Below are 26,568 nucleotides of genomic sequence, written 5' to 3' on the forward strand. Positions count from 1 at the left end.
ATCACTTAGCCCCTTACTCTACTCTTCTCCCCCTCCAGCACCGAACCGAACCGGGATTGAGAGTCTTACGTCATCATCTACGTCATGGGGGTGAGGAGGGAGGAGGAATGGGCAGTAGAAGAGGTCGGGGTAATTAGGTGGCTATGCCAGGAGATTTTTGGATACCGGTGTATATTGGAGGGCTGTGGGGGCTGATCGATAATGGTTGTGGCAGTGGATTCCCATCATGAACACTGGCTTGAGAGATAGGTCTTAAAATTGGGTGCTGGGAAAGAAATTCCTGCAAAGTTACGTTCCATGCTTTGTGTGTGGGTAGTGGAAGAGTTTAGAGGAACGAGACAGGCGCTGTGTGCCCAGGACAGAATTGTAGGGGTATTGGACCAGGGGCGTAACTAGGAAAGACTGGGCCCCATAGCAAACTTTTGACTGGGGCCCCCCCTCCCCTGGGTGTCACACAACCCCCCCCCCCTTGTAGATAGTGCCTTTTTTACAGCCCCCCATGTAGATAACGCCATACAGCCCCCCCTCTGTAGATAGCGCCATACAGCCCCCTGCAGATAACGCCATACAGCCCCCCTGCAGAGAACACCATACAGCCCCCCCCTGTAGAGAACACCATACAGCCCCCCCTGTAGAGAACACCATACAGCTCCCCCTGTAGGGAACGCCATACAGCCCCCCCCCTGTAGGGAACGCCATACAGCCCCCCCCCTGTAGGGAACGCCATACAGCTCCCCCCCTGTAGGGAATGCCATACAGTCACCCCCCCCTGTAGGGAACGCCATACAACGTTCCCCCCTGTAGGGAACGCCATACAGCGTCCCCCCTCCCAAAAAAATGCGACCTACAGTGTGCCGTACAAGATACATGTATCCCCTATCCACAGGATCTCCACAGGATAGGGGATACATGTGTGATCGCTGGCAGCGATAGGGAGAACGGGGGACTGAAAGTCCCCTGAACTTCTCCATCACAAACCTCTGACTTCCGGCGTCTGCGCAGCTCAATAAAAATGAAAGGAGCGCTGGTCACACAAGCGCACAAGCACGACCGCCGCTCCATTCATTTCTACGGAGCTGCCGACACAGACCCCGGAAGTCCGAGGTTTGTGATGGAGAACTTCAGGGGACTTTCAGTCCCCCGTTCTCCTTATCACTGCCAGCGATCACACAGGTATCCCCTGTCCTGTGGATATCCTGTGGAGAGGGGATACATGTATTTTGTTCTATTTTGCGCCTTCAGGACCAGACACCGTTTAGCCATTTTTAGCACATGTTAGTTAAATGGCTATAACTTTTTTATTTGTTGGGCTAATGACGTGATTTTTGCGACGTCTTTTCCGTAGACAATGCAGGTTTCATTTTTTATCGTTTTTATACACACCTTTTTTGCTATTTTAGAATTTTTATTCATAAACTTTGAAAATAATAGTAAAAAAATAAGCTTTTTTACATTTCAGCAATTTTTTTTTTGGTAATAACATAGTTTTACCCTAAAATAGACCTTTTATTTGTGATCGCCATTGTCTACCGTAAATTTTTATATATTACATGTCTATATTAGGGTAATTGGGTCAGCGCTAGCATTACAACAATGATTGGCGGGGGGGGGGAACGTTTTTTTTTGGGGTGGGTATTTTATGTGTATTTATTATTTACATTTTTTTTGCACTTTACTTTATTATTTTTTTATTACTATGGTCTGTCCCTCAAAGGTCAAAGAAGACCTTTGGGGAACTTTATATATTTTTTTTCTTTCTTTCACACCATGTCTTTCCACTGTAATTGGAGCTGCACAGCAACCCCAGTTACAGGGGAAATCAGCCCTCTCATAGTGACGATTGTCACTAACTGGGCTGTGCTGGGTCTAGTTAGACCCAGCAGCAGCCTGCCACTAACGGCACTCGGCGATCATGTGACCAGTCATATGATCACCGGGAGGAATAGAGACAGCGCCGCTGCTGCTGTCTCTATTCCTATACACAGCGTTCATTGAACGCTGTGTACAAGTGATCGGAGAAGACAGAAGCAGCGAAAGCTGCTTCTATCCTCTCCTCAGGGTCCCCGGCAGTCACTGACTGCCGGAGACCCGACATTCAGCTGCCCGATCGCGCGGGCAGCAAGTTAAAACCCGAGCCGTAGAAAGTCTATGGCTCGGGTTTTAAGGACCCTGACCGCTGGCCGTAAAAATTCAGCCAGCGGTCGGGAACCAGTTAATGGCAGAGCGGGGAGATACCTCCCTGCTCTGCCGTAGTGTTCAGTGGCGTCCCGCTGTAGCAGCCATAGCGGCTGCTAGCGGAGCCTCCGGCCATGGTGGGGGCCCGTGCCGGCGGGCGACACGGGCCCCCTCATGCCGCGGGCCCCGTAGCAGCCGCTACTGCTGCTACGGCGGTAGTTACGCCACTGTATTGGACTAATATGGTAATAGTGTTTCATATGTAATGTGATAGTGCAGAGGTTCTGTAATATATTTTCCTTAGAGAAAAATAAGGAATGTTTATCAAAACTACTTCTAAGGAAAAATGGAGGAGTTGCCCATAGCAACCAATCAGATTCCATCTCTTAAATTCCAGAGGCCATTTGGAAAATGACAGCAGGAACCTAATTGGTTGCTATGCATAACCCCTATACTTTGCGCTAATTTTGCTCAAACTCCCTCCATATGTTTTCAGTTAACGGGGTCATCTACATTAGATGCTTCTGCCTGTTTGTGATTGTGATTTCAGTGTTTGCTTACCTACTGCTTCCATAGCTGTGGGATAGATCCTCCTTTGAAAAGTCATCTCAGTAGTCTGGGGTACATTGAATCCCGCAGGTAAAATGTTTTCTATGTTTTGGCTGAAGATAGTAGTGAATGTAAAGCTCCATTTTGCTACTTCCCTCTGTATCATCATTTATGCACATACTTGCTAATAGTCTTGTGCCGCCCTTCCACTTGGAATATAGACTACCAGCTGCTGTGTATGGCATCTTGTAGTTGAGTTCTGACTGTCATGCAATTGGCTCTGTCTGCATTCGACAGTGGATTTACAGCACAAAACTTGTAAAGTGTCATGGGAGTGAGTCCTATCAGAAAACCATTTCTGAAATTGTGCATATTCAGTGATGAAAGTATATTGTAAATTACTGCATGATGGGAGGAGAGCTTAGAAAGTGGAGCTACGCCTTAAATTTTAGATACTGACAAGTTTTTGGTAACACGTTGGTTTTCCTTCGGTCCTCAGAGGAAATCTGTACGGGCAAAAGAGAAGAAGCAAAAGCGCCAGGAGGAGCGTGCTGCAATGGCAGCTGTGTGTGCCAAGGTGCAAGCAGCCAATCAGGTAAGTCTCCTTATTTATAAGTTGTTGCATTTACTATATTCTTGTCTATGATATTTTCCTTACTCTGGTTCATTTTATTTATTTCTGCAGCTTGGTGACCCCCTTGGAGCCTTTCCAGTCTTTAAAAAGTTTGATAGAAATGGGTAGGGTGTAACGAAGGGAAAACATATTTTCCTTTTTAATCTGAAATTTTCCTTTACTCATATATTCACCCTTTACATTCTCAGGTTGAATTTGACTATAGAGTGCTGCCGAGTAACAGATTTGGACAGGAAGACCGTAGACTGGGCCTTTGAACTCACAAAGACAAACATGCAGCTGCTGTAAGGCTCTCTTGCGGAATTATATATTTATATAATGCATTTTAGTATGCCCAGTCCATGCATAGCGGTCATGGTTTTCTGCCTTATACAGTTTTACATGCCATTCGTTTTTATCTCACTCACACATAACGGTTTATGTGTTGTGCAACAATTTTTTTTCTACTTTTTATGTTTCTATTTTTCAATTATTGCAATATCTTTCCACTATTATACTGTTCTGTTAAAGAAAAAAACAAATTATATATATATATATATATGTATATGTCCTGCTCAATGAATTAGAATATCATCAAAAAGTTAATTTATTGCTTGCGGTCCAGTGTGAAGTTTCCACAGTCAGTGGTGGTTTGGGGAGCCATGTAATATGCTGGAGTTGGTCCACTGTGTCAAGTCCAGAGTCAGCGCAACAGTCTACCAGGAAATTTTAGAGCACTTCATGCTTCCCTCTGCTGACAAGCTTTATGGAGATGCTGATTTCATTTTCCAGCAGGACTTGGCACCTGCCCACACTGCCAAAAGTACCAATACCTGGTTTAATAACCACAGTAACACTGCGCTTGATTGGCCAGCAAACTCGCCTGACCTAAACCCCATAGAGAATCTCTGGGGTATTGTCAGGAGGAAGATGAGACACCAGACCCAACGATGCAGACGAGCTGAAGTCCGCTATCAAAGCAACCTGGGCTTCCATAACACCATCATCAGCGCCACAGGCTGATCCCCCTCCATGCCACGCCGCATTGATGCAGTAATTCATGCAAAAGGAGCCCCGACCAAGTATTGAGGGCATATACTGTACATACTTTTCAGTAGGCCAAAATTTCGGTATTAAACATTTTTGAAATTGGGCTTATATAATAATCTCATTTTCTGTGACACTAAATTTTGGGTTTTCATTAACTGTTACCATAATCATCAACATTAAAAGAAAAAAATGCTGGAAATAGATCACTCTGTGTGTAATGAATCTATATAAGTTTCAATTTTTGATTCGAATTACTGAAATAAATTTGCTTTTTGATATTCTAATTCATTGAGAAGGACTAGCACTGTGATAAAATGTTAGGAACATGTTCCATAGAACTGGCACAGTGTAGGGTAGAGTTGTTTAGGTATATATAGTTCTTTTTCTAATGTCGAGTTACAACTTTTCGGGGTTTTTTTTCACACCAAATATCGGTAGTTTCCTGATAGAGCTGGGCAGTCTTGTAGGAATCGCTCTTTAAACTTTTCCCCTTCAAATGCACATGTCCATCCAAAAGTATATCCTTGTTGGCTACTTAGTAAAGCCACTTCACTTTGGCTGTGTCCTTTTTGTTGTGTGGTCTACACCAGTGCTTCTCAAACTGCGTGGCGCCCCCTAAGGGTATGGTCACACAGTTTTTTGACGTGCAAACCGCACCAAAAAAACATCAGAAAACTCCTCCGATTGATTTCAATGGGAGGTGGGGGCTGAATGGTGCCACGCCCAAAAAAAAAAGCGCCAAAGGGGCCAGGCAGATCAAACTCTGCCTCAAAATTTATTATTTTATTTTTTTCCTGACTGCAAAAAATTCAATGTGAACTAGGCCTAAGGTGTTGGCGAGCGTGGCTGGGGAGGCCGTTTTGACAGCATTGCTGCTAAAAGTCCTGTGTATCATATGATCAATCACTTGTCTAGCAACATAACTGACTTCTTTTGGGCTTATTTCAATGTTCTACTGGGTTCAGGAGGTACATTTTAAAATAAATTGAGGTAATGTTTGGGATCGACTGCAGCCAGTGGTTAAGCTTAATGGGGTATTCCCATCTTAGAAAGTGATGGCATATCGCTAGGATATGCCCTCACTGTATGATCGGTGGGGCTCCAACCTCTGGGACCCCCACGATCTGCAGAATGAGGGTTCTGCAGCACTGATTTAGTGCTGTGTCCCCTTCACTGTTTTTCACTGGACATCGGTGCCCCGGGCCACGCCTGATGCAGGGAACTGCAACACGGCCCAATTCAAGTGAATGGTGCTTTTCTGCAGTTCCCTGCACAGTTGAGGGGGGCCAGTAGCGCCGCTGTCCAGGGAAAACTTAGACGGGGATGCAGCACTAAATCAGCGTTGCGGCCCCTTTGTTTCTAGCGGTGAGACCCATACTGATCCTAGCGATATGCCATCACTTTATGAGATGGGTATAAACCTTGTCTTCAGCTTCCTACACATGCTCAGATGAAGCTGGGTCAGTACACCTGGACTCATCCATACTGCGCACACTGTGTTCTAACTTATTTTTAGACAAAATGCTAAAACAGACTGTTGACATGGGCATGTTTTTAGGCCTTCACACACAATTTTTCTGTCAATTTAAACTGCTTCTAAAACGCTAGCATTATTAATGTATATTGTGTTTTTAAATAGAGTTGTTAGTGGCATTTTTTGCTGTTTTTTTTTTTTTGGCTTTTTTTAAGCCCTATAGGAAAAACACCATACCCAGAGCATTCTGAATTTGGACAAAACCACCACTGACCACAAAGTTGCCACAAACCAAAAGGCAGTGGTGTGTAGTTAGTTTTCAATATTTTAGACTTTAGTTTAGCATCTGGCTACAACAAAAACCTCATGTAACACGCAGCAAAATGCTGTGTTACTCCAGCCTTAGGACACTATATTCTAGCCGTATAACATGCTGGTTTAGTACCTGAAAATCTACTGACAGGTTCCTTTTAAGCATTACCATGTTCTAGCTGGTGACGGTGCCCTGGTCTTCACTAAGCTGATGGGCCTGTGGTATTTTCTGTTGATACGAAAAATTTCTAATCTATCAAATCAATGTGGTTTATTCTCTGTGAGAATCTCTGTATTTCTGCCTTCAATCTCCTTTTTAAAATGATTTTGGTTATTGAACATTTAGTAGATTGCAGTGTTATGTCCTGTCATTAGTCCTGAATTGCCCCCCCCCCCCAAATTTACGCCTCTTTGGAGATCTGTTAACTTTTTACTTTGTTGCCATCTGCATAGTCCACATAAATGAATATTTATTGATTTTATAAATATCTCTTTGTAGTTATGAACAAAGTGAATGGGGATGGAAAGAGAGAGAAAAACGAGAGGAACTGACGGATGAACGTGCCTGGTACCTTATTGCCAGAGATGAACTTGGTATGCCTGTTGCTTTTGTGCACTTCAGATTTGATGTGGAGTGTGGAGATGAAGTGCTTTACTGGTAAGTAACAGTAGGGTTTCCCAGAGTTGTATCACATGGGAATCAGACATGTCCTAAAAGCCAGATAGGCAGTCCTAGCTGCAGGAGAGCTACCAATGTGTGACCTAGCCCCCAGTATAACCTTTTCACTGACCAGGACATATGTTATCCTGGACATTAAATGCTTGCCGTGACTAGACTAAACGGGATCGAGCTTAGATCTTGGTCATATTAGATCCCAAAGTCTTAGCTTTCAAATGTAGGTGCGATATTCGGGGCACAACACTCGTTTGAGGGGAGATCACAGCCTGTTACTGTCATCTCTCCCCCTGTACAGCCTCCAGTGACCCCAGGGGTGTGATACAGAAACATTTATTCATGTTATCAAACCCCCATCCCCCAACCTTACTCTCTGATTGATTTATTTATTATTTTTTTTTCTTCTACTAAAGGGGTGAGAAGATGAGCCTATTTCTAATCAACCCCTGCGCCTAATCAGGCCATTTGTTGACTCCGTGACTCGGATGTTTACCAGCATCTTGAACGCAGGGATTTATTGGTCTCTTCTGTTTTTAGGTGATTTTGTGTAGATATGTGCATGTTGACATAGCCATAAGTGGCATGTATGAACGCTGCACATCTTGAAATTTTATTTTTAGCAGGTACTGTGCGGCTCAAGCTCTACTTGGCTCAGGCTTTTAGCTACAAACATGAATTTGTATGCATTTTTTTTTTTTTACAAAATGTCAGACTTTGAATGCGAGTACAAGGTGCTGGGTGGAATTTTTACAATGTGCCAGGTGTCTACTTTCAGAATTATTGGGGTATAATATGACAATTTTTTTCTTTTTTAATAATGCAGCTCTTGTTTGTGTATGTTAAAAGTATGAAAACTGTCCCAATAACCCCGCTAGTGAAAAGGTTTATTGGAATGGTTCTCTTTATATGGAAGTTACAGCAACCTGTTCCTAATCCCCTTTATACCCTTTGCTCCCATCTTCAGAGCAACTGGCATAACAGCTGCTATTGGGCCCTGCAACTAAGGGGTGGGGAATAGAAAACTTGTTGTACTCCTGTGTGCTTTACCTATCTACCTCCGCATCGCTTTTTGAATTATTCCTGTACTGTCTCATTATACATGTCATGATGACATCATTCTTTTTGTTTTTTGTTTTGTTTTTTTCTGTGAAGTGATATCACTGTGATGTCACAGTATTGTCATTCCTGTGACACTATTATTACTGTGTGCTTTATTCCTTTATTGTGACATCACTGGTTTTATAATTCCACTATTCTAACTTTAGAGTAGATTATCCTTGCTTTGTGACATCACTGTGTGAATTATCTCTGCATTCTGGAAAGACACATTGCATAGAGTGAAGATTAAAATAATCAAACTTTTCATGTTGTGAAAGTGGCTGTGGTGAAGTGAGGCCATTATAACTTGTTATGCCTGTGCTTCTGATTGTCAGAAGATAAACTTGTCAAAGGGTAAAGCTGGGTTCACACTACCGATTTTCAGACGTAATGGAGGCATTTTACGCCTCGAATTATGTCTGAAAAAATGACTCCAATACGTTGGCAAACATCTGCCCATTACTTTCAATGGGTCTTACGATGTACTGTGCCGACAACCTGTCATTTTACGTGTCGCTGTCAAAAGACGGCGTGTAAAATAACAGCCTCGTCAAAGAAGTGCAGGACACTTCTTGGGACGTAATTGGAGCCGTTTTTCATTGACTTCAATGAAGAACAGCTCCAAATTACGTCCGTAAAAGACGCGGCGAAAAACGCCAGTACATGCATTTATGTCTGAAATTCAGGAGCGGTTTTCTCCTGAAAACAGCTCCGTAATTTCAGACGTAAATGCAGTTATCGTGTGCACATACCCTAATAGGGAGGCAGTGGAGAGAAGAAATTCAAATAGTGTCTACGGTGGCCTGTATTTAGTGAATGAGAGCAAATTAGCAGTCACAATAAGATGGGAGAAGGGGGGAGAGTCCTGTCCCTATAGACAAACGTGATTGTTGCTTCTGCCAGCTCATACCAGTTTTGAAAGCATTACAGAAGATGTTAAGCCTTGTTCACATCACAGTTGTGATGTACATTTAGCGTGTACTTCTGGTAAGCTTCCGGGCCACAATTAGCTTGAGAAAGGCTAAGAGTGTCCTTTTGGCCTTCGCCGGGTTGGTTTACGTTGGTATACCAGAAAAAGAAGGTATGAGATACCATAGTAGACTATGCTTTTCTGTAGCACTGAATCCCATTAAAAAAAAACATATACTGTGAGGTATACTTTTTGTTGTTTTTTTTTAAATGGGGAGACAGATGCCACTATATGGCATTCGTTTAATGTATACGTCATGAGCTTTTCCGTTAAACCTATGCCATAATAGACGATGGATGACAGATGCCATTCCTAGGCTATTTCATCCGTTTAACGTATACCATGATAGCCTATGGGGGATGGATGGCACTGTTGGGCAACCAGCATAGCCCACGTATAATGTATACGTCGGGAGCAGTTTCTGGCGTATACATTAAACGTATAGCAAAAAACGTGATGTGAATAGGGCCTTATTGATGCCCCTTTTTTTTTTTTTTTTCTTTGTCAGATTTTTGACTTACCAATTTCCCTATTGAGCTACAGCTGTAGTACTGTGGGTGTGTGTGGGGGGGGGGGGGATTTATCAAATTGCCACTTTTGAGCAATTTATGTTGCCCTGGCCACTTTTTTTTTATTATTTTTTTAGGGAGAGGGGTGTGGCTTCCCAAAAAGGGGCAGGTCCACAGCAGATTGACAAATGTATTATAATTTACTGCAGGAGATTGGTGTATATTATGCTTGGCCCCGAACGTTGCTCCCCCTAATGCAAAATGAAAAGTTAAAATGTAAAGAATGACACCATGTCATTAAAATTCAGATATTTTTGTTAACCATAAAAACAAATTGCCAACAACTGAGTACACCTGTTTAGTATTCCTAAACTATAAGCTGATCACCTAAACCTAAAAACATACACCTTATTTTATTCGCTACTTTGTATTTGCAGTAATTAGTTTTATTTTTACACTAATCAATATATATAATATTGAATTCATTTATAATCTACCTTTTATATTAGGGGGAAAAAATATCTAATATGGGGTTTTACAACAAGTGCTAGTGTTATTAACAATTGGGATGTGCAGAACATCATGAAACCCCAGCAACTGTCTCCATGTCTCCGGCACTTTCTGTTCCAGTTATGAGGTGCAGTTAGAAGTCCGTGTCCGCAGGAAAGGAGTAGGGAAATTCCTGGTACAGATCTTGCAGTTGATGGCAAATAGGTGAGTTTCATATTTGGTGAATACTCCATAAACTTGTTTTATTCGCAGTATGTACAGATCTAGGGGAAGTCTGGGATTGTTTAGAGATTGTTTCAGTCTTTCTCCTTGAAATCAGGGAGACCGCTCTATTCAGATCAGTTAACCAGTTCAACTTATGACCTAGTGACAGGTCCTCTTTAAACAACCAGTTGTAAAACGTTATCCAGGTACAAAATCAGGTGTCTTTATTTCACCACAACCGCAACGTTTCGACCCCCCCCAAGGGTCTTTCTCAAGCAATGGGGTCGAAACGTCGCTGTTTTGGTGAAATAAAGACGCCTGATTTTGTACCTGGATAACGTTGTGCTGTGGTTTTCCTACTTTTTTTGCCTGCTTTGGAGTTTTTGGCTGCAACTCGACACTGCCTGCATCGACTGAAAAATTCCATGCTGTTTAAAAGCTCCCTGTGAATGCTCTCTGGTACTGCGATGTGCTGCTGATCTTTTTAGTTTGTTCTTTTTAACCAGTTGTGTGATGATTGTTAGGCAGCTTGCTACATTGGCACGTTTGGTCCCTTTTTTTTTTTTGTGCTATGTCAGCATTATTGCTGTGAATTTTCCTCCCTCAAGCAACTAGTGAAGTAGGGAGATCATCTGAGCTGAAACACTGTGCTCTTCAGCTCCACCTGCTGTCAGTCTTCTGTAGCTACAATAGATAGATGAAAGACCCCTTGTTTTCCATGAAGTCCTTCTTCCCTAAGTGCTAAGGTGCTGCCCCAAAACACCCACTGTCACCTTGGCACTCGGCCAATATGCCATTAGTACTACAAATAAATGCATAGTGTGAAATTGTTATTTTTATACACTATGAATTCGGGTCCGTCTTATAGCCCTAAAAATCTGGTTATGTGAAAAAGCAACTAGCTCATCAACTTTAAATTTTTTTTGCAGCACGCAAATGAAGAAAGTTGTTCTTACAGTCTTTAAACACAATCATGGAGCTTACCAGTTCTTCAGAGATGCTTTACAGTAAGTCCAATTACTGTTTTTGTGTTTTATTGCCTGCCGCCCACCATATAATGTTTCTCCACTTTGTTTTTTTGTTTTTTTCCTACTATTAGGTTTGAGATAGATGACACCTCTCCCAGTGTATCTGGCTGCTGTGGGGATGACTGCACATACGAGATTCTGAGCCGCAGAACAAAGTTTGGAGATGCTCCCCATTCCCACTCAGCACAGTGTGCTGGCTGCTGCCATTAAATGACCAGGTGGATTAATACCAGGGAACTGTGGAGGATCGTAATGGACAAAAATGATTGTCTTTATCTAATGGGTTTTTGGTTTGTTTCAGTTTTTGTATTTTATTTTTTTATGTTTTTTAAAGTTGATGTTTAAATGCAGCATTATTGTGGACATGTCTCTACTAGTCCTTTTTAACGGTAAATAAATTCTTGTTTGACTTCCAAATGCTTCTTTTGATTTATAGCAGTGATTTGTTTTATTTTCTCTTTTTTTACTTAGAGATTGTCTCACAATGACCTTCTTTTAGTCTGAGAGTGCCAGGGATCTGACCAAAACAGCTGATTTTGTCGGGAAAGAGTCGGCTGGATATGCATTTTCTCTGCAGCGGCCATTTGGTGCTAGAATATATTGTTTCTATGGAATAATCATTCCATAACAATGTTATACTGACAAGAATTTTGTGTTTTTTATTTTTGACATATTTGTTTTTTTTTTGTTTGTACTCAATATGTCTGAACACCTAACTATTCAGTCAGCCAAACACCCCTGTAGCATTAAATACTATTTCATCTTCATAGGGCATACATGCTACTGCTGCTGAATGTCGTGCTACCTAAGGCTATATTCACACGGCATATGTTCATGCTGAAAAATATGGGGCTGATTTCAAGAGAAAAGTCTCTGAAATACAGGTGTTTTACTATCTGATTTTCAATTTTGCAATCGTATTTTTAGATGATGGTTGTTTGTTTTTTTTGTTGTTTTTTTAAAAAAACGTTTATATGGTAAAAATCCACTTGTAAATCGCTTCAAGAAGTGACATGTCACTTTTACGAAGGGTCTTTTTATGCAGTGTTCTTTAATTCAGTGGCATAAAAATATGCCTAGTATGGACTGCACAGCATATTTCCCATTTAAAGTGTAGTTTTTTTTGCAGATGTATTTTGGCGTGTAATACAATCGTTTTACGCGCTGAAATATCCCTGAAAATATGCAGTTTGAACATGGCCTAATTATTGGATTTTGTTTTGCTCTGAGCACAGTTGCTCATAAGGAAGACCCTTTAGCCGGCCTCTTACACATTAGATAATGTATGTGTATAGCAGCAGCCCAACTGTCCCCAATATCTACTACCCATTTCTTTGTTTCCCCCAGAAGATAAAACGTTTTAGCTAATATACTGTATCAGAGGTGTTTTGCAGCTGCTTTTATCCCTATGGCAATAAACTTATTTGTTGGTGGGATATCAAATGTTACTGCACATTTGGTTTTGCAGTATAATCGGTTTAAACAGACAAGCGCAGTATTCTTTCGTATCACTCACACAATCTCATACAACCTGAGATTTGAAATCCATAAGACACAAAAATTATTCCAAAGGTGAGTTTATTGTTGGTAGGAATAGGAGATGATCTCTGCAATTGCTAGTGTACCACATGAGGGATTGGGAAATATAATTAAGTGGGCAGTCAACTTAGAAGCACTTCCTGTGCACAATGGAAGGACCTGCCTCATCATATTCCTGCTTGCTGATCCACATCTGTTGGAAGGTGGAAAGGGAAGCCAGGATGGAACCTCCAATCCAGACAGAGTATTTGCGTTCAGGGGGTGCAATGATCTGTGGGAAAGAAAATTACCGACGGTTATGTACCATTGAAATACACATTATGTTAGTAAACGTTATGCAGAAACACTTAGACTCTTATCAGTTATCCAATCTTTACCTTGATCTTCATAGTGCTGGGGGCCAAGGCTGTGATTTCCTTCTGCATACGGTCAGCAATACCAGGGTACATGGTGGTACCACCAGAGAGGACATTGTTGGCATAAAGGTCCTTACGGATATCAATATCGCACTTCATGATGGAGTTGTAGGTGGTCTCATGGATACCTGCAGATTCCATGCCTAGGGTGGATCAAAACCGATAGTGAGGACAAAGAATATCACAAACAAAAAAAGCCAAACTTTAAACTGTTGTGAACATAATGATTTTCTTACCGATGAAGGATGGCTGGAAGAGTGTTTCTGGGCAACGGAACCTTTCATTTCCAATGGTGATGACCTGTCCGTCGGGAAGTTCATAGCTCTTCTCCAGAGAGGATGAGGATGCAGCTGTTGCCATCTCATTCTCAAAGTCCAAAGCTACGTAAGCCAGCTTTTCCTTGATATCACGAACAATTTCACGCTCAGCTGTGTAATGAAGGATGAAGCATGACACAGTGTAAAATACACCTGACCTGAATCTAGCCAATAGGACACTGCGGATAACTGATATTTATTGTTTTTACAAATATAAAATCGTAAGAATTGATTATAAATAATTTTTAAAGCTTCGCTTTAGGTTTTTAAGGAAGCAGTCCTTACCAGTTGTGACAAAAGAGTAGCCTCTCTCAGTCAAGATCTTCATGAGGTAGTCAGTCAGGTCACGACCAGCCAGGTCAAGACGCTGGATTGCATGGGGCAGGGCATAACCTTCATAGATGGGCACATTGTGGGTCACACCATCTCCAGAGTCGAGCACAATACCTGTTGAGATATTGTGAAATTGTTATTGATTGTACATAAGAAGCAATGAATGAAATGTGAAAAATATATGCTTAAAATTACACCCTGTTTTCTAGTACGTGCTCACTAAGTGTTGAGTACATATGGGTCTTACCTGTGGTACGGCCAGAGGCATACAGCGAGAGCACAGCCTGGATGGCAACATACATTGCAGGGACGTTGAAGGTCTCAAACATGATCTGTGTCATCTTCTCACGGTTAGCTTTGGGGTTCAGGGGAGCCTCAGTAAGCAGGGTAGGGTGTTCCTCTGGGGCTACACGCAGTTCATTGTAGAAGGTGTGGTGCCAGATCTTTTCCATGTCATCCCAGTTGGTGATGATACCATGTTCAATTGGGTATTTAAGGGTCAGGATACCTCTCTTGCTCTGAGCCTCATCTCCAACATAGGAATCTTTTTGACCCATACCAACCATGACACCCTGGAGATGGAAAATTTATTTGTGAGAAGAAATCAACACATGGAGACAGCCTTTTATCATTGCATGGTAAATACATATGTGGCAGCATAAAATATATAATAGCTATAAAGTTATATTTTAGGAAAATCTGTTGTGTGGACTACAGCAGATCAGAGGCTAATATGTGCAATACCACAATTTTTTTTATTTTTTTTTAAATTTAGTCATAAATACCAGTTTGTTGTTGAACATATATACAGATTCAGACTTGGACATGTAAAGTTTCTAAGAAGAAACTAAAAACTGGAGGTTTAATGTAGAGAAAAATAAGATACTAAGTAAAGAATCTGAGGGCTCATGCACGCCACCGTATTCAGGATTGCATCTTGGGGTCTAAGATATGGCACCCTGTATGGACCAATTTTCAACACTGGTATCACGTATCGCATTAAGGGCCGAAATGCACAAGATCACATCTTAACTAAAGCTATGTAGAACAAATATGAAAGTACAGATTATAAAAATAAATGTATCCGTAGATTCTCATAATAAATATATTAGTAATTGTGTGGGCAAAGATTTTCTAACAATTTCATAGAACTGCCTGACATGGCTGCTTACAGGGAACAGTAAAATGTGAATTAAATGGCAAATGTAGATCACATATAAAGTTTAGTACCGTATATGTCGGCGTATAAGACGACTGGGCGTATAAGACGACCCCCAACTTTTACCCTTAAAATATAGAATTTAAGATATACTCACCATTTCGTGCAGGAGCGCTTCACTATGGCCATCGGCGGCAGGACCCAGGACTCTGTCTCTTTGAACTCGCGCATGCGCAGATAGGCGAGGTACATGATGGGGTTAATTACCATTAATGTGAGGAACATGGAGGGTAAATTCATCGCACCTCGCGCCTCACATTAATAAGTGAATGAAAGCAGTGTTTATTTCATTTTTTTACAGCGTACACATCATAAATGATGCAAAAACATTGTTGTCCGCGCCATTACTGAATGTGTGTATTTTATGTATTGAGACTTATTTTAATGTTTATTGTAAAAAAGGTGAAGGTGTATTTTTTTTAAAATGTAACCATACTTTGTTTTTACTTTATTTTTAAACTTTAATGTACTGACATATATCAGATATGGGCCAGTACATTAGCCTGTGGACGGATAGCACACAGGCAGTTGTTAGGACATACTTGGGTATATCCTAACAACAAGAGATATGGTCAGACAGCCCTGGGGTCCGTCAATAGACCCTGGGCTGTCTGCCCATATATGGTATGGCCCTCGATCGCGTCACAGGAATTCCCTGTGACGCGATCCAGGGGCATCCCCCCTTCTCACTTTCCCCTGAATGCTGCAGTCAGCTGTGATCGCAGCATTCACGGGAATAACGGCGGAGATGAGAGGTTCTCTGATCTCCGGCGTTATAGAGCGGGGCTGCGGCTGTGTAATACAGCCATTGCCCCGCTCCTGACAGGAAGTGCGCGCGCGGTCAGCATGAGGAGATGCGGCCGGCGCTGCACTAATGAGCGGCAGTTCAGGCACTGAAGACAACATGGGGGTGCTTTGTAGCGCGCCCGCCATGTTCTGTCTTCAGTGCCGCAGATCATTAGTGCAGCGCCGGCCGCATCACATGATGCTGACCCCGCGCGCATATGTCAGGACTCAGGAGCGGGGCTGTGGCTGAATTACACAGCCGCAGCCCCGCTCTCATAGTCATGTGTACTATACTGAGCTGTGCGGCTGCAACGTGCATCCCTAATATCCGACAATATCCGGCATATAAGACGACCCCACACTTTTGACATTTTTTTAAGGGTGTAGAAAGTCGTCTTGTACGCCGATATATACGGTACTTAATTTTTATATAGGAACATGTATTTTACTGACATAATATATTGCAAATAGAAAACTGTAAAGGGTGTGATGATGTTACCTGGTGACGAGGACGTCCAACAATGGAGGGGAACACAGCGCGAGGAGCATCATCTCCGGCAAAGCCAGCTTTCACTAGGCCTGAGCCGTTGTCGCACACTAAGGCGGTGGTCTCTTCGTCGTCACACATGGTAGGGTCTGGTGAGAGGCTATTAAGGGAGCAGAGAAAGAGAATACACTTAAAGGGGTTGTCCGAGATATATTTTTATTTTAAAGTTAAACACACAATGCACACATTAAGTATTCCCTAATATACTTACCTGTGCAATCTTGCTTCTGTTCTCCGTTCTGGCAGCTCTTTTCTGCCGATCACATGTCTTCTGACGTCACGTTTTCTTCCTCCTCCACTGTCGTGTCGTGTCCCGATCACATGGTCTCGCCCCAGCGAGACCTCGGATGGGACACGACACGTCACTGGAGACGTGACGTTTCTGCGCGTGCCCGCCCGCCCAGCCTATGCATCTTTTCACTGTGAACGCGCCTATGCGTGTTCACAGTGAAAAAAGTGAAGAGGGACGGCACCCGCGGACTAGAAAGGTACAGTGACCTCTGTACTTTTAGTTCTTCCCCTATCAAAGCCTACACATAGTAGGCTTTGATAGGGAATTATACAACACTATGCAGCACACGGGTCGCATGCAGCCCTTGAGGCTGTTATCTGCGGCCCGCGGGACACCGTGCACTGTTTAACAACTGGTTCCCGACCGCTGGCTGTATTTTTACGGCCAGCGGTCAGGGTCCTTAAAACCCGAGCCATAGACTTTCTACGGCTCGGGTTTTAACTTGCTGCCCGCGCGATCGGGCAGCTGAATGTCGGGTCTCCGGCTGTCAGTGACTGCCGGGGACCCTGAGGAGAAGACAGAAGCAGCTTTCGCTGCTTCTGTCTTCTCCGATGTCTTTTTACACAGCGCTCAATGAACGCTGTGTATAGGAAAAAGAGACAGCGGCCCCGCGCCGCTGTCTCTATTCCTCCCGGTGATCATGTGATCACATGTGGTCACATGATCACCGGGTGCCGTTACTGACAGACTGCTGCTGGGTCTTACTAGACCCAGCACAGCCCTATTAGTGACAATCGTCACTATGAGAGGGCTGATTTCCCCTGTAACTGGGGCTGCTGTGCAGCTCCAGTTACAGTGGAAAAACATGTAAAAGAGAGAAAAAAATATGTAAAGTTCCCCAAAGGTCTTTTTTGACCTTTGAGGATCAGACCACAGTAATAAAAAAATAATAAAGTAAAGTGCAAAAAAAAATACAATAATAAATACACATAAAATACCCACCCCAATAAAAACCGTTCCCCCCGCCAATCATTGTTGTAACGCTAGCGCTGACCCAATTACCCTAATATAGACATGTAATATATAAAAATTTACGGTAGACAATGACGATCACAAATAAAAGGTCTATTTTAGGGTAAAACTATGTTATTACGCAAAAAAAATAGCTGAAACGTAAAAAAGCTTTTTTTTTTTACTATTATTTTCAAACTTTATGAAAGAAAATTCTAAAATGGCAAAAAAGGTGTGTATAAAAACGATAAAAAATGAAACCTGCATTGTCTACGGAAAAAACGTCACAAAAATCACATCGTTAGCCCAACAAATAAAAAAGTTATAGCCATTTAACGAACACGTGCTAAAAAGGGCTAAACGGTGTCTGGTGCTGAAGGCGCAAAATAGCCCGGCCCTGAACTGGATAAGATCTTCTGGGGTCCTGTATCTAAGCCTACATTGTTAGGGTATGTTCACACGAGGGCGTCCATAACTGCTGAAATTACGGGGATGTTTCCGCCTGGTTTTTTTTAAGCGGAAACAGCGTAGCAAAACTTGTAAAAAACGGCCCGAAAATGCGTACCATTGATTTCAATGGGAGGCGTCGGCGTCTTTTTCCCGCGAGCAGTAAAACTGCCTCGTGGGAAAAAGAAGCGACATGCTCCATCTTCGGGCGTTTATGCCTCTGACCTCCCATTGACTTCAATGGGAGGCAGAGAAAGCGTATTTCCGTTGTTTTATGCCCGCGGCGCTCAATTGCCGTCGGCGAAAAACATGACGGAAAACGACGCGAAAAACGCAGCAAAAAAAGCCGCAAAAACAACGCCAAAAAGGCTACGATAAACGCCGCGAAAAACATCGCAAATAAAGCCGCGAAAAAAGAGGCAAAAAACGCCACGAAAAACGACAGGAAAAACGCCACGAAAGACGCAACGAAAAACGCCGAAAAAAAACCGCAAACAGCGACGCAAAAAAAAGAGGCGAAAAAAGACGCAAAAAAGGCTACGATAAACGCCACGGAAAACGTTGCGAAAAACATCGCGGAAAAGGCCGCAAACAAAGAGGCAAAGAACGCCGCAAAAAACTACTGGGAAAACGCCACGAAAGACACAACGAAAAACGCAGCAAAAATAGCCGCAAACTACGATGCAAAAAAAGAAACGATACGAAAAAGGCTACGATAAACGCAACGGAAAACACAGCAAAAAAAGACGCAAACAAACAAGCAAAAAACGCCAAGATAAACGAAGCGAAAAACGGCCCGAACAGCGGCAAACAAAACCGCAAACAAAGCCGCAAACAGCGCACAAAAAACTCCGGGAAAAATGACGCAAAAATCAACGTGCAGGGAGAGGTAAATCTGCCGCAAACTTCAAGACGGAATTTTGAGGCAGATATTCCTCCGGCAAAAAAACTCTGTGTGAACATGGACTTAGTGGAGAGAGACATGAGATAGAAGAGGGTGGACGAGGGTGAGGGTGGACGAGGGTGAGGGTGGACGAGGGTGAGGGTGGACGAGGGTGAGGGTAGACACGAAGAGGTTTATAGACCTGAAAAGAGAAAGAAAACATAAATGTGAAAAACATAATGGGGGGGAGAACATTTGCTCATCATCCTTCAAGAATGTCAGCAAGGAGACAAGTCCAGTGAAGGAGGTCAGCGGGAGGAGCAAGGACAGCTCACGTGAACTCTTGGAAGGTACGTGCACGCTCATTGAAGCCTGCAATGAGCGTGCACGGGAAAAAAGTTTCATAACAAGGAAAGATCAACAAACCAGAGCTGAACTGCATGTAAACAAACTGCTGAATTCAAAGAAGAAATGTGCTAAGTAGAATTTTTTTTTAAAATAATGCTTTATTTAGGTTGTCTGTATAAGGGGTAATGTATGATACAGTTTTTGAAAAAATGTTGGTATCTCGGACAACCCCTTTAAGTAACAGCAGAGGTTTTGACACTGTCAAGTAAAGATATTTCACCCTCGTCTGGCTGTTGCACCTGTTTATCCTCCTGTCCCATCTGCTCCTATAGCCCAGTTGTTCCTTTTTGTCGTAACTGAGCCATCTTTTTCAAGAAGCTGTCAAGTTAGAACTTTGGCAGTAGCAGGGCTATTTGCTTAGAAAGTCCTTGCCAAGCATTATTAACATTTTACAGAACTTAAAGGTGGGTAATGTTCTAACCGTGATGAAAAAGTTAATAAGCAGAACCATTCTACACTTTAATGTCATGATTTGTAAGGTTTGCCTCAGCAAGGAAACTGCTGCTAGTTAGATTTAAAATATGATTTGTATATTTCTCCTACCTTCTACAATAGCATTTTTATGTAGCTAGAATAAAGTTAGTGATGTACTGAAATAATATGTATTTCTTGGGCTGACCGTTAATCTAATGGGGATAGTCTGAGATTGTTTGGCTTTTAGATTAATAATTTTGTGTGGCTTGCTACACAGAGGTTAGTTAATGCTTTACAGATAGATACATTTTAGTTCTACTTTAAGTAAATTACAAGGGGGATTACTCAATTATCCTTAGAAATTATATAGAAAATATGAGACTAAAACCTTTCACACAGGGAAATTTTGATGTGGAGTCCAGTTTAACCAAAAAAACAGAGTTGCTAGAAAAAGAGGAGTATGCTGTATATATTATACTTTTCCTCTTTTTTGACACTAAACTTTGGCTAAAAAGAAGAAAAATAATGTAGTGCAAACATCAAAAACTGAACTAAACAAGGTCTTAAACTAGTCAGATAGTTTGATTAAAACTTGGAAAAATCAAAAAGGTGTAGAAAATACATTGATAGGAATAATAAGGGAAACCTTAATACATTGATGGGAATAATAAAGGCATCCTTGGAACATTGACCAGGATAATCAGGAAATCCGTAATACATTAATAGGAATAGTAAGGGGATTCTTAATACATTGACTAGAATAATAAGGGAATCATTGATAGGAATTATAAGGAAATCCCTAATACATTGATAAGAATAGTAAGGGAATCCCTAATGCATTAATAGGGATAATAAGGGAATTCTTTACTTCGTGAGATACTAAAAGGATGCCCTGCAGTACTTGCAATAAAAGGTTAGATGGTGCTGTACAAAACTTACCGTGCTGCAGCAGTGAGGGCGTAAGTGTAGCTGTGAGCTGGCAAATGCTGTACACAGCCATGTATTTATATTGGTTGCCCCTGTAGTGGTAATCAGGGAAAACCCACACTCTCTCAGCTCCATATTTGGAGAGAAGCCAGGACTGGCCAGCCTTGTGAGGGTCCGAGCTGGGGGGTCTGAGGACTGACCATATATAGAGGGGGTCTCCCTCCCCCATAAGCCTGTATAGAGCTCACACTTACACATGGCTATTCCTGGATATAGAATCTGAGAGGCTTTACTTAGAAAGTGCTGTGTGTGTATAGATAGATAGATATCTTAAGACAGATATACTGACAAATTTGGAGATTGGATTAACAGATATACCTAAAAGAAAGACTTTAGAATTATAATTTACATGTTAGCGGCGTAATTTATAATAAAGATTTTGCATAATTATTGTATCTGTGCAGGCTGCTATTTATAAATAGCTCTGATAATCTGATCGACAGCATGTTTCCTTAAAACTGCACATCATGTGTCTAGAAAATTGTAGCTGTGATGTCCTATCACACATACCATTATTATTTAAAAGCATGAACAATAATGATATGCTATATCATACTGACATAAAGAGGTCACTATAAGGGTATGTTCACACGAGGGCGTCCGTTACGGCTGAAATTACGGGGATGTTTCAGCCTGAAAACATCCCCGTAATTTCAGCCGTACCGGCATGTGCAGGCGCTTGAACGCCGCGTCCATTACGGCCGTAATTAGCGCTGCTATTCATTGGAGTCAATGAATAACGGCTCCAATTACGGCCAAAGAAGTGACAGGTCACTTCTTTGACGCGGGCGTCTATTTACGCGCCGTCATTTGACAGCGGCGCGTAAATATACGCCTCGTGTGAACAGACAAACGTCTGCCCATTGCTTTCAATGGGCAGATGTTTGTCAGCGCTATTGAGGCGCTATTTTCAGACGTAATTCGGGGCAAAAACGCCCGAATTACGTCCGTAAATAGGCCGTGTGAACATACCCTTACAGAATGCAGTACTAAAGGCAGATAAGTCAAGGTTGATAACTGATTGATCATCATTGGATACATTCATATTAAAGCCTCTATTAGCCTCGTAGGTGTAAAGCCGGCCGTGAACATGAGATAGCTGTCAACCAAATGGTTATTCGGCTGACTGCTATTTCCTCGAATTCACCAAAGACATGTATGCTCGGTTGTAATAGTTCCATGTGAGATGTTGAGTTTATTAACAAAATTTAATCTGCTCAGTTTTGGAACCCGACCTAATGACAACAATACGTCCACATATCTCAGCAATCTTTTAAAATATTTTTGGATAACAACATTAGAGAAACATTTCTCAAATGCCTACATAAAGATATTGACAAAACTTGGTACCACAGATGACCCGAGGACTATTTTCTGACTTTTTAATTTTTGCATATTGCAACATATTAATCAATTGGCAATAGATTGTTTGTGCTCATATTAAAGGAAGGAAAGATACACAAGGGCTTTATTTGCTAAAAGCAAACTTTTCCATGCATAGGCTGCCAGCAATGCAATGCCAAATGTAACAACAAAAATATTGTATACCTGTTGAAATGTCCATGTGGAATAGACATCAAGGCAGGTTAAAATTAGATTAAGGCCTTAATCACACGAGCGTATTTCATGTTCGTGTTACGCGCGTTAAAACAACAGACGTCACACGGACCTATGCAATTCAATAGGTCCATTCAGACATTCATGCATCGTGTGTCTGCTGTGTGAAACTCACTGCATGTCCTATACTTGTGCGTTTTTTGCAGATCACGCACACATTGAAGTCAATGGGTGCGTGAAAATTACGAACAGCACACGGATGCACATCCGTGTGCTGTCTGTGATTCACGCAACAGTTGCTTAAAGTGTAGCTAAACGTTTGACAAACTTCTGACATGTCATAGTGAGATGTCAGAAATTTGGGTTGGTGGGGGTCCGAGCACTGAGACCCCCACCAATCGCTTGAACGAAGCAGCTGAAGCGCTCGTGTGAGTGCTCAGCCGCTGCGTGTCTGTTCGGCTTTTTCCGGAAATAAATGTATCAATGTACAGACTCAATAGAAATCTATGAGCCCGAACCCCGATACATCGGCTTTCCGGAAAAAGCTGAACAGACACGAAGCGCTTCAGCTGCTTCGTTCTAGCGATTGATGGGGGTCTCAGTGCTCGGACCCCCACTAATCCAAGCTTCTGACATGTCACTATGACATGCCAGAAGTTGGTCAAACGTTTAGCTACACTTTAAGAAACTATGAGAAGAAGAAAAACACCTCCTTCCGTTCTTGTTGTTGACGTAAAAAACGCGTAAGATACGGATGACATACGCGCGTAAAAAACACGCACACCATACACAGATGTCACACAGAACTGCAACGCAGGAAAAACCCTGCATGTTTTATACATGCAAAACAGACACGTTTGTGTGAATAAGGCCAGAATTAGAAACAGTTAGGCTACATGCACACATTACATAATATTATGCGGAAAATATGGATCACAACCGCAGGGAAGGCCGGGTTCCCACGTAGCGTAAACGCTACGGAATTTCCGCAACGGAATTGTGTGCGAACATCCGTAGCATTTACAGTAGCAGCAAAGTGGATAAATCTCATGCCCACGCTGCGGAAAAAAAATGCAGCGGAAAACGTTAACAAATTGATTAACGGTGCAGAATTTCTGTCAATTTATGCTGCGTTTTTTTGTATTTTTCTGTTGCGTGCTTTCCCCATTGAATTCAATAGGGATGCAAAACCCGCAACAGAAAGCCAAGTGTTGCGACTTTTGCGGCATAATCACCTCAAAAATCGCAACTCCGGAAACAATAAATAAATAAATCATACTTACGGAGAATACTCCTGCAGTCCGGTCACTTAGCCGTCAACGGTTTTTTTCAAGCACTGCTTTCCGCAGCGGAAATTCCGCTCGAAAAACTGCACCACTATGTGGTGTGATTTTTGGGACGGAAGGTGCTTGCGGGTTTCAGGTCGGATACACTGTGCAGTTTTTATGCAGCGTATCCGACCCGTGGGAACCCAGCCTAACAGGCCTAACATTTTTTGATGCATTTTTAGGTGCGGTTTTTACACACTGATGCGGAAATAGGTGCGGTTTTTATAGTGCGGATTTTAATGCTCTTTTTATAAACTTGTCAGACACGCAAGATAAATTAACATGCTGCCGATTTTAAAATACACACCGCAGGTCAATTTAGGTGCAGAAAAATTCTGCAATGTGTAGATGAAATTACTTGAATTCCCATTTACTTTGCTGGTACTGTATTACGCTGTGGGTTTGCCGCAGGAAAATCTGCGCGGCAAATCCAGATGTAATACGTGGCCTAAGGAAAAAGAGAACGAGACAAATATGAGAAAAAGGGTGGAACGGGGATTGATACCGAGCAGGCATTGATAAGCTTTTCATTTTTAGAAAATAGATAACTACAGGGCGTCAAAGTTAATATGTTCAATATTGGAAGGTAAGGGGCTTCAATATAAGCACGGTGCTGTTAACAAAGAGATAGATGCAAGGAGAAGTTTATTGGACACATTTAAATAACCACACCTTAAATAATTTGAACTCACATTTGTTAAGACGCCCATACACATTAGATGAACATTGGTCAAACCTGACAATTTTGCAGAACTGACCAACCAGCTAATGTGTATGGGGGTTCCCGATTCTCCCACGATGGCAGACGTTTTCGGGGAAGAGAAGGAATGGGCTTGCTGTGTTTAAACATGCATGTTCCTTTGTTCTCACAGGATATAAATTGCTGCCAGAGGTGTTTGGCAGCGGATTATTTCCCTGCTGATCATAGGGTTCAAACTTTACGCATTTGTGTATGGCCAGCTTTAATGAGAAAAACAACCCCATAGATTTAGGTCACTGCACTGTTCTCTTGTATTAATTCAGTCATTGCTTATTCACATGGCCGGCCTTAGCTACTTGCAACACGTGCGGTCGCACAGGGCGCTGGCCGCCATGCTGTAAGGGGGGCGCCAGCGGGTGAATTTCGTTCTGAGTGATGATCAGGCGTGATGACATCACTCAGGACGCAAGACAGGGAGGAGACTATCTTACCATGCGTTCCTGGTCTGGCTATTTCCCCAGGGCTCCGCTCCAGTAGCGTCAACAGGCCCAGTGCACTGTAAGGGTATGTGCACACACACTAATTACGTCCGTAATTGACGGACGTATTTCGGCCGCAAGTCCTGGACCGAACACAGTGCAGGGAGCCGGGCTCCTAGCATCATACTTATATACGATGCTAGGAGTCCCTGCCTCTCCGTGGAACTACTGTCCCGTACTGAAAACATGATTACAGTACGTGACAGTTATCCTGCAGAGAGGCGACTCCTAGCATCGTACATAACTATGATTCTAGGAGCCCGGCTCCCTGCACTGTGTTCGGTCCGGGACTTGCGGCCGAAATACGTCCGTCAATTACGGACGTAATTAGTGTGTGTGCACATACCCTAAGGGTATGTTCACACGGCGGGGGTCCGTAACGGCTGAAATTACGGGGATGTTTCAGCCTGAAAACATCCCCGTAATTTCAGCCGTACCGGCATGTGCAGGCGCTTGAACGCCGCGTCAATTACGGCCGTAATTAGCGCTGCTATTCATTGGAGTCAATGAATAGCGGCTCCAATTACGGCCAAAGAAGTGACAGGTCACTTCTTCTACGCGGGCGTCTATTTACGCGCCGTCATTTGACAGCGGCGCGTAAATATACGCCTCGTGTGAACAGACAAACGTCTGCCCATTGCTTTCAATGGGCAGATGTTTGTCAGCGCTATTGAGGCGCTATTTTCGGGCGTAATTCGGGGCAAAAACGCCCGATTTACGTCCGTATATAGGCCGTGTGCACATACCCTAAGAAGCCCAGCAGGTCAGTCAGACTGTGGGTGTTGGTTGTATGGGGGCACTGATGGGGGTCTAAAAAATATTTTTTGCAGGACAAGCTGTTTTATTGGTACAATATTTTGGTCCATGCAACTTTTTGATAATTTTTTATTACATTTTATTTTAGAGCTAATGTGAACAAAAAAAGCGATTTTGGCTATTAATTTTTTTTTTTTACGGCCTTTACAGTGTGACTTAAATAAGAAGTAATAAAAAGTACCAACATTGCCCACGTGGACAGCCGTTTTGATAGTTTTTCCAGTTATACAAAAGATAGCCTTTGAGTAAACGGAGCAAAGGCCAGTTCACACGTTGCGTAAATACTGCAGATTTTCTGCAACGGAATTTGTTGCAGAAAATCCGCAGCAAATACAGTAGTAACAAAGTGGATGAGATAAAACAAATCTCATCCACACGCTTCGTAAATATTGAGCGTAATAAACTGACCTTTGGTGCAGAGTTTTATTCTGCAGCATGTCAATTGTATTTGCGTAAACGCACCTTATTTGTTGCGGGTTTTCTCCATTGTATTCAATGGGGAGGTAAATTCCGCAACAAATAGCAGTTGTTGCGTTTTTTGCGGCGGGTTCGCAGCCATCCTGCCGCAAAAAACGCCACTCAGAAAACAAAAAATATATTATACTTACCTAGGAATCTGTGTTTTATCCTCCTGGTATGACGCTTCATCTCATGTGACCTCCGCTGCAGCCAATCACAGGCTGTAGCGGCAGTCACATGGATGAAACATCATGCCAGGAGGACGGCCTGCAAGCAGGTTGGCTAAGTGCTGCAGTTTTCCGCAGCAGACATTCCAGGCGAGAAACAGGGTGGATACGCTGCATTCTTTTACACATCGTATCCTTCCCGTGTAAACTCAGCCTAAGGCCTTATTTACACGAGATTTGCGCACCTCAGACGTGAAAAACTGCATTTTTTCTGGCCCAAGGTGCATCCATGCTC

The 26,568-nt window shown here is 42.5% G+C and overlaps 2 protein-coding genes across 6 annotated transcripts in view; one reads left to right on the forward strand and one right to left on the reverse strand.

Annotated features, from left to right (window-relative positions):
* Positions 1–11,585, forward strand: NAA40 (N-alpha-acetyltransferase 40, NatD catalytic subunit). Of its 2 annotated transcripts, none has more exons than XM_075837230.1 (8): positions 1–90; positions 3,224–3,319; positions 3,410–3,462; positions 3,547–3,642; positions 6,673–6,831; positions 10,057–10,140; positions 11,070–11,147; positions 11,240–11,585. In XM_075837230.1, exons 1-8 carry the CDS (start codon positions 85–87, stop codon positions 11,376–11,378), a joined length of 711 nt encoding a protein of 236 aa, XP_075693345.1. In that variant the 5' UTR covers positions 1–84; the 3' UTR covers positions 11,379–11,585. The 2 variants fall into 2 exon arrangements, with proteins under 2 accessions (XP_075693345.1, XP_075693347.1); XM_075837232.1 differs by lacking the exon at positions 1–90 and adding an exon at positions 2,729–2,814.
* Positions 11,586–12,745: 1,160 nt separating this feature from the next.
* The window catches only part of LOC142660250 (actin, alpha cardiac muscle 1), a 76,033-nt gene continuing 62,210 nt past the window's right edge, over positions 12,746–26,568 (reverse strand). For 3 of the 4 annotated variants that reach the window (XM_075836836.1, XM_075836834.1, XM_075836837.1), the window contains exons 2-7: positions 16,278–16,425; positions 14,021–14,345; positions 13,726–13,887; positions 13,360–13,551; positions 13,085–13,266; positions 12,746–12,978 (exon numbers count right to left, since the gene is read on the reverse strand). In XM_075836836.1, coding sequence (XP_075692951.1) covers positions 12,835–12,978; positions 13,085–13,266; positions 13,360–13,551; positions 13,726–13,887; positions 14,021–14,345; positions 16,278–16,406 — 1,134 coding nt within the window. In that variant the 5' untranslated portion in view covers positions 16,407–16,425 and the 3' untranslated portion in view covers positions 12,746–12,834. Of the gene's footprint in view, positions 12,979–13,084; positions 13,267–13,359; positions 13,552–13,725; positions 13,888–14,020; positions 14,346–16,277; positions 16,426–16,536; positions 17,063–26,568 lie in introns of those variants that run through there. The other variant, XM_075836835.1, reaches the window with a different exon arrangement.

This window comes from Rhinoderma darwinii, chromosome 9 (assembly GCF_050947455.1).
Source record: "Rhinoderma darwinii isolate aRhiDar2 chromosome 9, aRhiDar2.hap1, whole genome shotgun sequence".
NCBI lineage: Eukaryota > Metazoa > Chordata > Amphibia > Anura > Rhinodermatidae > Rhinoderma > Rhinoderma darwinii.